We start from the raw sequence: 13,753 nt of genomic DNA on the forward strand, positions 1-13,753 counted from the left end.
TTATGATGCATGGCTGATATAGAACACATAGTTTGTATTAAAAGTGTAAATAAAAACAGAATCTAATTCTTCTATATAGTGTAATGTGATATGCAGCAATCCACATATGAGATCTAGTTAATTACGAAAGACGGTATGTAGATATTACGGTCATCATAATTAATGTTCCTGGTTCAAACATGTCAGCAGATATACTGATAACCAACATTACAAAACATAGTTTAAATTTAATAATTGTACAACAAAATATTTTACGCTTTAGCTTTACAGTCAATCACATATTCTCAGTGCAGTTCATTGTAGATTTTTATTTAGGCAGGTCGGGCCTTATCTTTAAATATCGTGACTACAAAACTAGTATCTTGATAGGTCAAATCCAAATTGATAAGGAAGCGAACATAAAGATTTAGTGCAAAAGAGCAAAAACATCCTCCAAACAAGATGAGGTCTTCATTGTTTCTACTGTTTATATCAGCTTCAGTTTTAGGTATGGTTATCTTAAATTTATTATGTAAACTAAATTCTTACAATATTTTGTTGGCTTAAAGTATACATGTGTACATTGTATAAGATATTTATTGAAATTTCATTTAAATTTTACTAGTTACAAATGTTTGGAAATGGTGTCTGGGTAGAAAGACTGATATATAATTGAGCCGCGCCATGACAAAACCAACGTAATGCGATTGCGACCAGCATGGCTCCAGACAAGCCTGCGCATCTGTGCAGTCTGATCAGGATCCATGCTGTTCGCTTCCAAACTCTATAACAAGTAGAGAAAATGATAGCGAACAGCATGGTCGCAAACCCATTACGTTGGTTTTGTCATGGTGCAGCTCATATATATTCATCTGCTTAATTCACATGCTTCTATATTTGATTTATGCACACTAGTGAGTACGTCTCAGCGACGTCGTACATGTCAAATGACGACACTGAAGATTTACTGAAGGCCTTCTAGTTGCCCTCGCTGTCTGTGCATATTTTTTTCAAGGAAGCGACAGTCACACGAGTAGAATCACCGACGTTTTAAGTTAGCTACAAAAATGGTCGAACAGGATACGAACCCACAATGGAAAGAGATACTTGTTAGAAGGGGGTCATATGAGGCGCGCGCATTCTCAAAAATCTGATACCGACCGGTATTTTGAACAACAACAAGTAATGTAAAACAATCAGAATAGATTTGAATTTAATTTCTTTTGCAAATATCTCATTGTTTCTAGTTTTAATATTACAAATGCCTTGACACAAGTCTTCCCCTTCTCGTCAGTATTTCGCGTTCAAATGCGATTTGGATACTGGATTATGCGTACACCCGGTGTTGAAATGTTGCAGAAATTGAGAAATTGTCAATTAAATTGAAAGTTTCAGACAACTGCAAGTTAGTTAATTGTAAAATCTAATTCATAAATATATTTTCAATATTAGTTCTTTTTCCTTGGTACAAAACATGTTTTTTTTCTTCAAAATACCAGTTGAAAAACGCTTGGCGGTATCAGAATTTTGAGGATGCGCGCCCATCGTATGAACCCCTTGTTAAAGAAATGCCACAGAAATGCTATCTTTTTTCCTTAAAAATCTTTCTATTTTTTGTATCTTGTTACAGTTTCCAAAAATATACTGATTTCCATAATGCTCAACATCACTAATTTCGCGGCATCACTTATTTTACGGTAATGGCATATTTCCACGTGACTAGTGTTAAAATTGGTAAAAAATAACATACTTAGTCATCTACCTAAATAATAAAAGGTTTGTGCAAAATAATTTAAATCTTTGACTTTTACGCAAAACGGAACAACATTTTACTCATTTCTGCAGAAAACCATAATAGTCCATTAAAATGTATGCATATAAACACGTCTGAAACAATCATTATTTTCTAATGATCTTGTTTGTTGACAATTTTTTAAAGCAATTTCAAAAAACAACGTAAACTAAGATAGATTTAATATTTAAAATTGAATGGTATAACAAGTAATAATTTTACCTTTTATCGGGATTTAAATGATGACATACTGTTAGCAAAATGGCCGACCTATGATTTAAATTTGATTTTAATTGAATATGTTGTAATTTCCTTCTGTAGTAAAATAGAAAATACCTAAGTATTCAGCTTATGACCATTTTTTTTCAGTACAGGACGTTAATGCTTGTTTTTATTCTTGTTTCAAATCGTTAAGTAGCGTTATGTAAGAGGAGTACAATATATATGAGATATCTTTTGCTGCCTTTGCTCTGTCAGCTTACATTGTATAATTATAGCAGATAAATATTTTGTATGGAAGTCAATTACTTATTTGTTTACAGCTTGCTACATTTACGACACATTATTACTGCATGTTTACTGTTTAGCGCTACTTTCCTCAGTATTGAAACATGTAACATGCTCCAAATTCACGATTGAACCATTATTAGACACACATATATATATATGACATTTCTAAAGAATTAAAAACGAAAATGAATATCTGAGACAAAATGCTCCTTTAAAGGTACCGTGAACTGTTCTTATGAATTCTTATTTTGATAAATTGGTTGATTAAACATAACTATTTCTCATGGTGTTGAATTCATTAAATGAATGAGTAAATTTAGTCAATGGTGTTTCATAACCTTTAATCAAAGGCCCAGTACGCTTCAGAAATGCTTTTATTTTTATTTCTCAAAAGCTTTTGAATTTTGATGTTCTTTTATTGTAGTCAAATAGTTATTCATTGCCCAATTACCTAAATCATACTTTTCAGCTGTTGCTTTTGTCAATAAGTACAGTTATAGTGAATATGTATTTTGTATGGAACTTCAAGTCAAAATATTTCTTTGTTTAAATTTCGTTACATTTATGACAAATTATATCATATTTATAACTACATTATACAGCTAGGTAACAAACATCTATGATTATCTGAAACCGTTATATAAACATTATGAAATTCATGTTTGTCCCATCTAAAGAAGTAAAAAGACATTAGTTTCTGAATCTTTAAAGTGCCTTTAATGATTTAATTACATTTCATAGAAAAAGTGTTCTCCTTGTTTTCAAGTATTCATATCAATTAATTATATAAATAGGACATAGGTCATCTGTCAGGTTATTTATGTCACGTTTTTTGACATGATTATATGCCGACAGCATATAATTCTCACATAGAATTATGCTACATAATCACGAAATGATTATACTGAGTTGCTTAAAGAAAGTGTGCATTTAGTAACAATAACATTTTGAATACTCTTGTAGGCAAAATATTGACATACTTGGTATCAGAATTTGCAAATTTCAATAGACTACACGATGGTTTACTTTTGATTGAAGTTCGATCATAATCAGAATATTATTTTATGTATAAATAGCGAAGGGTGAATGAGAAAAAAATGCTTCTTGACTTTGGATATCTGGATATTCGAACAGAATGTCATTCCAGCATACTCCAGACTCATTCAAGACGAAATATCTGGTCCATGCGGCGAAGGACACTAGCCTTAATCCGTAGTCGAGATTAGCGCAACAGTAAACAGTCAAACCTTAAACAAAGACCACTGGAGTGAGAGACAAAAAGTGGTCGTTATGGAAAAAAGTGGTCTTTGTTTTGAAGTTACTTATTCCAAGTAACTTATTACTTATTACTTAGTCTTTCGATATGCACATGTTTGTTCCGGGATCGTGGACGGTATTTGTATTCTCGTCATTTTAGACTGTCTTTTATAACTCGGCAAATTCTTATGTTGAATAAGATATCCACGAGATCATTAATGAAAATTTTCAAAGCAATGTAAAATATTTATTGGGAGGGAATTCACAGATTTAAAATATCCGAGAAATTTAATTACTGTACTTTATAATACTGTACTTTATAATTTGGACGTGCATACATTTCAGACATATCCTTTAGATTATTATACTAACTTTAGAATGGCCAATGGCATTCAAGGATTTCAGTTTGAAATCTTAAAATGACCAATGAAAATCCTTCTAATATTCAGTTCTTCCCTGTTAATTTTACAGGAAGTCAAATCGACCTCAGACGGACTTCGTCCGAAAAACGACATTTAATCCGTATTAAATCTGAGGTTATTATGAACAATAGCCGAGGCTTCCGATTGTTCCATTCCATGAAAAACGCACTCTGGTTCTAAACCAAAATACAATGGGCGAAACCTAATAAAATGGAATTTTTAAAGGGGATCATAGGATATGAAGCCTACATATCACGGGAAATCAGCCAAAAGGCAATTTTAAAAAGCAGACAACATAACCTAGGTGTATTTAAACTCAAGATCACCGAGCTAGAAGTTTCGAACTTTTTTCTGTTCACCCTTCAGATACACATTCAAATGATATCAAATTATTAACAGAAGCGTAGTTTATACGCTTTTACTGTATGACAGTTTGCAACCAATAACACACTTTTTATTGCAAATCAGTAAATATCTGTAGTAACTGTCAATGTCGTCCCCTGCTAGAACAAAAGTTGATTAGACCTTATCACCAACTAGTAAAGTGCAGTCTTACCATGCTCGTATACTGTTGTGACCGACCAATTAAATATTTGAACCGCCTCACGACAAAGCCAACATAATGGTTTTGCGACCAGCATGGATCCAGACCAGTCTGCGCATCCGCGCAGTCTTATCAGGATCCATGCTGTTCGTTTTTATACAAACTATTACAAAGTGGATGAAGACTGGGATAAGGGGCAAACATCCCATGGCGGACTCCTGATCAGACCTGCGGATCGACCAGGAAGATGTAACGCAGGACTGGTCTCTAATCATGCTTTCGTCGCAAAGCCATTGTGGTGGTTTTGTCGTGACACCAGGCTCATTTTCTTCTGATAACTAGTATCTCAAAACATTTGACCATTCCAAAACTTAAAAATGTTTAAACAAAAATTTTTCAACACGCGATAAGTGTAAGTTAACGCATGGTTGTAATGCATACATGATTTAATTAAAAAGAGTTTCAAAATATATCGTGCATCTTTTCGGGCCTTAAACATGTAAATAAATTCAGTAATGTTTGTTTGTTTGTTTCATTTTACGCATTTTCCCAACAGTATTTCAGTCATATAGGCGGGTAGTTTCCTAACCATCGTTCCTGGAGAGTTACACCAGTACTAGACTACCTTCCTCCGCGCTAAACTACCAAAATATTCTATTTATCACATATCCAAAATTAAAAATGTTTAAAGTGAAAATATTTTTTTTCAATGACGCGCCTATAGTGTAACGTTAACATTTAGCGCCTCAGTATATTAAAAATGACGTCACTTCAAAATATATGTGCAATACTATTTTTACGGAGTCGCAAAATTTTAATAAAAGTTTATATAATATGGCAACGAATTTGAAAACGACTTAGCGGTAAATAAATAAACGAGAAAATTGTCCCTTTGCGTTTTACTTCCGCTTTTGTATTGTTTCTGTTGTTATGCGTGGGTAATAAATAAATAGATAGATAAATAAATAAATAAATAAATAAATAAATAAATGAATAAATAAATAAATAAATAAATAAATAAATAAATAAATAAATAAATAAATAAATAAATAAATAAATAATTGCTATGTTACATGGAGAACAAGTGACATGTGATAAAAATATGATAATTTATTTCAGTGACTGTCTTTTCTGAAAAATGTAACCATGGAGACTCCACCGGTTGTTCCAATCAGTGTACCAATGCTAACGAGGTAGTAGGATGTGAGCATGATACATGCACGTGTGTGCCAACGCCTCAAGGTGAGTTTGGAATACGTTATAGTTAATGTCATTGTAAATGCTAATAAGAACTGCTAATGAAAGACAAATTGTATTGTATACGTACATGAATCTCTCTTTATTTTTTATTTTATCCTGGCGAATCTGAAGAATGTCCATATCTTTAGCATTAGATTGTTTTATTTGGGTAACACCGTTAGTGCAAAGGACAATCCGAATCCGGTTTGACGACTTTCTAGCCTTTCTGATACAGGTGCCATGTAAATGTTTTATTTCAGGCTCGAACGAGCAATATTTCAGGAATTAGCTAGAAATGTAGGACCATCAATATTCTGTAAGCTACCTGGATAGCTTTTTTACATGAACGAATCCGGTTACTTGTAGGATTTGAAGCATCAACGGTGAATTGAAGTAAAAAATATTAACCTTTCGGCCTAGGAGGTCATAAAATACGTCTGAGTCACGATTTTTCAAATACTATAAAAGGTCCAGGTAGATGATTGAAACTTGTCACATCCGCCATTAATTGTGGATGTGTTAACTAAAAAGGTGTTGTTGAGCGATGATCACTATCAATTTAGCTCATTTTTTGCTGAATATTTTTTTATTATTTTATGCGTAATATTTGTAATTGTTCATATGTAATACTTTATTTACATTGAAGCACCATTTACTTATCTTTGTAACAATACATGTACATTTGTATTTTTTACAGCGTGTATATTGGGGGCAGACTGTGCAGGCCTAGGAACTTGTCCAAAACATGACGAATCTTACCACTGTGTGGATGGTGCATGCAAATGTCAAAAACCATGATTGCAATAGAAAACATGTATAAATATCTAACTTATAGAAAGTCATACATATAAAACATTTAAATATGGAGCTTTGCCTTATATTTACTTCAGACCGCCTTAGTTGTCATTCATTTGTTTACCACGTTATTTAAATAGTTTCTAACAGACAAGCTGATTCGTTTGTCAGAATGGTTTCAGCTTTGATAAATCTTTCTTACTTAGCCAAGTAGCATGTACACATTTGCGCGCAATCAGTCCTTCTCAAAACATTGCGCGTTTAAACAATTTTGTAGTAGAAAATAATCCAAATTTAGTTAATATCCCATGGCTGATTTATAAAATATAAAGAAGTTAGCTTTAACATATAAACATGTATAGGAATTCCTATTTGTCTGAGCTGAAAACTTGAGTGATCGCATATCAACTTATAAAATGACTTAAGATTATTCAGAGATATAACAGAATACGAGCGTATAACTTTTAATCCTATTTCTTATATTCGTTAAAACTTAAGGTTGTGCCCTTATCGCAAGACCAACCAAACTCTGACAATCTTCTCAAATGTTAGGAAATAACGTCTGCTAAAACAAAGGTAAAAGCGATTTTTGCAGACTTTTTTCGGCTTAGCAATTGGTATATTCCTTTTAAAATAATTGACACTCCGAAACGAGAAATAAATGTTATATTTTAGTCATATACCCCGTTACAAAAAAAAAAATGATTACATATTGTCTCAAAATGGACTATTTGTTCTACCCATAGGATGAAAAATGTATATTTCATATTGTTAGACAATTGACTGAAAGCACATACGATAATTACATGTATCACAGGAATATAAAATAATATGAAAAGAAAATGTCATTAAGGTAGAAGAAACGTTAACAAAGTGGTATTTTGAATTCCATACAAAATACGTACTAAATCACCCAACTGTCCCAATTGCAAAAAGTAAAAAAAAAAAAGCTAACGATGGTTCTGCTATATGACCAATGAGTGCAGAACAAAAGGTAATATGTTTTGAGAGATGAAAGTAAATAGCATTTTTGGGGTTTAAATGGACTTATAAAATCAAGTACGTAATCAGTTTGGATGAACGACTGTCTGAATTCTCATACACAAAAGCAGTGTTTCTGATCATTATTTTGTTCGTTTGGTAATAGCAAATAAGAATGATTATTCGAGGCTTTTAACATTTATCGTCCCCTTTGTTAAAGTACAGATTATTTATTTATGAATTGCAATGCGCAAATGAATTCATCAATCACAAATTACGCTTGTGCCAATGTGTCAAAACTGGATATAATTAAAACAATATTTTAGACAAAAGGAAGGTATAACCAAATCGTAATCTAATTAGATTGTATTATTTTCCTGGCAGCCGCGACGGACAGCCCCGTCAGTCCGAGACGTGTTGGCCATTTTTTGTCTATTTATCCAAAACAAGTTATGCTAGATTGTACAAAGATTCCTAGCGGTCTATCACGTTATACATTACAAACGTAGCAGCTTTTCCAAGACATTTGCGTTTCTCTTCTGCACAGTTGCTACCATGGCAAATTATGACAGTTAAACGAAATTTGGCCAGGTAATACTTATAGTTGCCTTTAATGTCCCTAAGAGTTTCCACACGTTCATTCTGTTTATCTGGTCTGAACGCTGATTGCTATGGTGGCTGATTTGCACCACTTTTGTGTGTCGTGTTGTTGCTAGCGACAGGACAACAAAGCGTAAAACGGCGTGTTGTCGGACTTTCGTCTCGTCGTCTTGTCTCTAATGATGCACGCCAAACGGCACGTTGTCGTGCGGCGTGTTGTCGCGATGTCACATTGTCGATGGGCTCAAATCGAAGGATTGGCTATTTGTATATTATATATAAGCCAAGCGACAGGGCGACATCGCGATATCAAGCCACACGAAAACACGTCGTTTGGCGTGCTTGCTAGCGACAATGCGATAAGGCGACAGTGCAACAAGGCGCCGTTTGGCGCGTTTCGCTAGCGACAAGACGACAAGACGAAAATCAGCCACCATAAATTGCAGATAATATCGACAAAAAGTGTTATCGTAACGACCATATCACACCAAGCAAGTTCAATATACGTTCTAAAATATTATATGGTGAAACGAGTTAAAACTGCCATAACTTACTGCGGCATGTCTAAGAACTTCGTGGGTGGACATGGACGTGTTTGATCGAAAATTTATACCCAGTTCTAAACGTTCAAAATAGGTGTTCAGTACGCCAATTACGTCCTTAATTCACAATCACAAACAAGAGCAATCAGTGATGAGGACTTGCAGAAACATGTTGGCGTTTTATAGCCGGCAAGCAAGGACATGATTTAAATGACGATCTGAACGCACCAAGGGCATGATGAAGACGTGGTCTGAACGTTGTAAACTGTCTACGACCTGTCTACGAACAAGGCGGCTGTGTTACGAACTAGTTTGTGCGGTATACAACGTAACTATAAGGGTCGGAGTGGAACTCGTAACAGACTGCAGACGGCCTTAAAGTGAGTAATACCTATATTGTTGGCAATTTAACCAAACATAAACTGCAATCAAACGGGCAAAGACGGGATAGGATTTTTTTAACAGATTTTCCGATGTTTATGCGTTTACACTTCACCATAGTCCGTTCGGATATTTTGAGAAACAGGTTGAACATGTTAAGAACTAGTAAGGTGTGACAGCGTAAGTGGTGAGGTCTTGTTCCAGATGTGGCGGTGTGGCGATGGTGTTTAAGTTTTTTTTATTCTTAACATAGAGGCGTAATTATGATTTATGCTTATGACAAAGACATTTAATATTTTGATTATTTTGCTTTTTTAACAGGTACTTCATCCCTATGGAACGCCATTCTGCCATGCCAATTGCAATTAACGAAATGACATTTGCTAATGATAAATGCGAAATGCAATTTGCGAAATGACATTTGCTAATGATTTTTGCTAAATGACAAATGCGAAATGTTATTGCTATATGCGCTTAATTCTTACTCTCTGGGGCTGGAATGGATGACAAGCAAATTGACGAATTTATCTTTTATTCTTTAATAAACTTTTGATAAATTCTTTGGCACATACAAATTAAACTCGTGTCTCTCATTCCATGTACAGTTACATGTAGTCGGACTATACATTCTTAGATTCGGTATTAAACTATTTTACTAAAATCCCCCCCCCTCCGGTGTTGTAAGTCAACTGTAAGGGACGTAATACACTGTATCTGTAACGATCCACAAAGAGCTGCATCAATTACAGAGAGTTTAAGGTTAGGGATTTGTATTCATGGGGCAAAAGATGGTTGGAACAGAAGGTTGATTTGACTCAAAGTAGACGAAACAAACAAAAATCCATGTCTGACTTGCACCTACTCTTTAAAGTCAATTCATGAGCTCAAGAAGGTTCCGTTCATATGGACCGGCTACAGAATATGTAAATATTGCTATGTCAAAATGCTTCTTCGTTCTCACCACAATGATATGTTTACAAGATGTGCTTTAATATGGATAGTTAAACGAATCACAACCAAAGGATCGAATGGTTTTGGCAATATTTGAGATAATCCCTGTTACAGACGTGCATGGATTAATTTGAGTGGTGTTTTGCAAAAATAAACAACGTTCTTTATACATAGTGCTTCTGTTTCATTCCTGAAATTCGTAATGAACTTCAACATCATGCACACAATTGGAATAAGCATCGTGTGCGAAAGATGAAGAATGTAAGATCTCTTTACACGATGTACACTACTGCTGAATTGTATTACTGTACCGAACAGCGCAAAGTTGCTGATGAAGTGGAGGTTGATCATTACTTGCAAATAAAAACTGATATGAACGTAATCAGTATTGCTGTCAAAAATGTTTTCCGACTGGGCCCTTTCTGTCATTAAACAATACAGATGGCAGATGCCAACTAATCTTGATAGAGCATTTTAACTGTTTTCAAATTTGATCATGGAAATGTATGCAAGTGAAAAGATGGAATACATGTAAATAAAATCATGGTGTCACAGTAAAATTTAGTATAAAGAATTATCGATTCATTTGTTATACATGTACATTTTTGAACCATTATAATACTCCCGCTAGGGAAATTATGAGTCGGTTGTTGGGGTGCTCATTTGGTCTGTATGCATAAATACCTACATTCTTGTGGCGCCAGCTTCTTTCACAATTCTTTAGGGATTGGTTTCTAACTTACAGTACATCATCATCATGAAATGAAGTTTTTCAAAAGTCAGTTAGGGCAATCCAGGCATTACAGATGCCCTTGAATATAGACATGCACATATGTATTATTTGAACATAAAAGATTGTGGAGCAAACTGCTTTCACATTTCTTAAAAGACTGGCTTCAATCTTGAAATATATCATAATCATGAAGTGAATATGAGCATGCCACAAAATTATGGTCTGGCAAATCAGGCATTGCAGAGTTATGTGCCCTTGAACTTAGACATTTTATGTATAAAGGCTTTATTCCTGCATGAAATTAAAGTTTGTTGTGCGGGGGGCTATTATTCGCATCTGTGACAATTTTAGATTGAACAAGTAAATTCATTAAATTTATTATGTATATGGTTATCGAGGCATTATATGTAACTTATAAACAAGCTGCGAAGTTGGCAATAATTATAGAACATTTATTTAGTTTTTGTTACACAAGCGACATTACTGAACAGTACTAAATTTAATTGGTATCTCTCCAGTATGTATTCTCATGTATTAATTCATGTTCCTCGGCGAAAAGAGGGCTTTTTGGTCAAAATGCAAAATACTAACATTTTTCCTAGAACAATAGGCTGTCCCCCAAATTGAGACGAGTTGGTCCACTGGTAGGACGCTCGCATGGGATGCGATAGTTCTCAAGTTCGGGGGACCTATTTTGTATTTCTTCAAGCATTAGGCATAGCGTAAAAGTTCGTATCAATGAATAGTGGGTTTAGAGTGCTATGTGCCTGCACAATTCATTGGAACTCCCCTTCTCTTTCTATCTGGGTAAAACAGGACGACTGTACTTGTCCCTGAGAGGGATTTAACAGTAATGGTAGATAGATATTTGAGAAAAAATCAACAAATTTGTAAAAATCATGTGTCTTATTTATTTGATTCAAACAGAGAACAAAATTAAAGGAGAGAACACATCAGAATCAAATTCAAGGGAAGAAACACGTCAATTATAAAGTACAAATTAACAAGCTCAACTTAGCAATCTCCATCATCATCAACAACAGCAGCAAAGCTTCTGACTCACTATGTTGCGTAGTGACACAATCTCTTTTTCTTCTTTCTGTAAATCTCAGAAACATGCATGTTATAATACAACAGAGATACAAAATATCCAAAAGTAGGCAAAAGAAATACACGTTTAACTTAACAAACTTATTAGCATATTGAAAAGTTAGGTATCTCCAAGCAAAGTTTAAATTTTATGGGTAACACTATATGAATTGGGAAAAATCTTGCTTAAAATACAGATATTATATCAAATACAAATGCTATGATTGAATATTACCACTATAGAATATACAGCTAGAATGAGATATTAATAAGTTTTATATTATTTAAATAATGTTTTTACATTGTGATCTCAAACCAAACTTTAAACTGGACGGGTCCTTTCGGAAACGGAAGTAGCTGTGTCTCGCCTCATATATTGCAGAATGGAATGTTTCTTTTAACATGAAGGACAAATAGTAACGCTTATATTTATTTTCAACAGCGCTGCATGTTGCAAAAGTGCTCATCTTTTTCTGCGTCCGGCAAATGAGATGTAATGACCTATCTGAGATATGGCCCGGACATGTATTAACTATTGAAATTCACAAAGGGCAATAACTCATAATCCATGCAAAAAGAGTTATGGTTCTTGTGTAATACACTTCACATATATGTAATTCATCTACCTACAAAGTTTCAAATTGATATCTTTTATACGTTTTGATATAGCCCGGACAAGAATTTAGTATAGAAATTTACAAAGGGCAATAACTCATAAACTATGAAAGGAAGACTTATGGTTCTTTTACACTGCACTTTTTCATGTGATATAGCTTCCTATCAAGTTTCAAGTCAATACCTCTTATAGTAGAGTTGTGGAGCGGACACAAGTGTGACGGACAGACAAATGGACGGACAGACAGACGGACAACGAAGTTGAACCCTGTACTTATTCGGACTCATTCAAGCGAAAACATATATGTAGCATCCTATTGTTGTTTTGGCATCTCATGACTGCACATTAGAATAAAAAAAATACACAGCAAAGACTGAAATAATAATACAAACAGAATCAACTCACACATAAATTCTGTTAAATTGTACTCATAACTAATAAACATGATACATGTCCCATACAATACTGAAAAAAAAACAACTTCATTTCTTTTTCGTTTATTCAAAAGTTTCATTCATAAAAGTCAATATTCTGTCCATCAGGTTGCAAGTTAACTTTATCCAGTTTATAGGGTAAAAATGTCGTTAATAATTCTTACATATTTCAAACTGAGTAATAATAAATGCCAGATAATCAGACAACTTCATTAATTGAACAAAATCCAGGTACACAACAACTCATTCTAGTATAGGAAAACTCCACACACCATTTTGTTACATAAAATAAGAGGTGAAGTACATACATGTAGTAGAAATAGGAAGTAATATTATAAATTCTTGTTATATGAATACCCAAAATTTTAAACAAATATATTTTCGTCTAACAAAATGTCTTGAAAGAAAAGACTATGAAAGCGTTCATTTCCTTGCATATTTATTTAATATGACACTAAACTATTCAACATGTAAATAAATAAAAAAGAAAACTAAATATGAAGGGATCTTAATAGGGCAGTGCAATTGATTATTCTGAAGAAAAAAAATAAAGCAAACTTTTGAAATAATTTCTTTTGTATTATTGAACAGAATTAAAACAAGAGTTGGTCGTTTTACAGCCAAAGCTCGTGTATTCAAAGTTGTCATTATATTAGAGATTTTGACAGAGATACAATCAAAATTTACAATATCAGTATAAAAAAGTTTAAATATTAGAAAAGAAGGTAAAAATGCTCCATTACTTTAATGACCATCATTTTATTTAAGTCCTGGCATAAGATTCCAGCAAGTCACATCACATTTCTTTACAGTAACAGACTATTTTTTGGATCGGTGGCATATACTGGACAGAATTTATTAGCATCGACGTAATCGATCTACTGTTTC

The 13,753-nt window shown here is 33.7% G+C and overlaps 1 protein-coding gene across 1 annotated transcript; it reads left to right on the forward strand.

Annotated features, from left to right (window-relative positions):
* Positions 1–328: 328 nt before the first annotated feature.
* Positions 329–6,610, forward strand: LOC132723500 (serine protease inhibitor Cvsi-1-like). Its single transcript, XM_060708227.1, has 3 exons — positions 329–487; positions 5,624–5,746; positions 6,441–6,610. The coding sequence occupies exons 1-3, from the start codon at positions 442–444 to the stop codon at positions 6,539–6,541; spliced, it is 270 nt and encodes an 89-aa protein (XP_060564210.1). The 5' UTR covers positions 329–441; the 3' UTR covers positions 6,542–6,610.
* The last annotated feature ends 7,143 nt before the right edge of the window (positions 6,611–13,753 follow it).

This window comes from Ruditapes philippinarum, unplaced genomic scaffold, assembly GCF_026571515.1.
Source record: "Ruditapes philippinarum isolate M1 unplaced genomic scaffold, ASM2657151v2 ctg12169_1_1_1_1, whole genome shotgun sequence".
NCBI lineage: Eukaryota > Metazoa > Mollusca > Bivalvia > Venerida > Veneridae > Ruditapes > Ruditapes philippinarum.

Bases quoted from the DNA above. Each gene is read 5' to 3' on its own strand.
- LOC132723500 (XM_060708227.1), top strand. From the start codon at position 442: ATGAGGTCTTCATTGTTTCTACTGTTTATATCAGCTTCAGTTTTAG. The intron at 488-5,623 runs GTATGGTTATCT...AATTTATTTCAG, and splicing joins TATATCAGCTTCAGTTTTAG to TGACTGTCTTTTCTGAAAAA. The intron at 5,747-6,440 runs GTGAGTTTGGAA...TATTTTTTACAG, and splicing joins GTGTGTGCCAACGCCTCAAG to CGTGTATATTGGGGGCAGAC.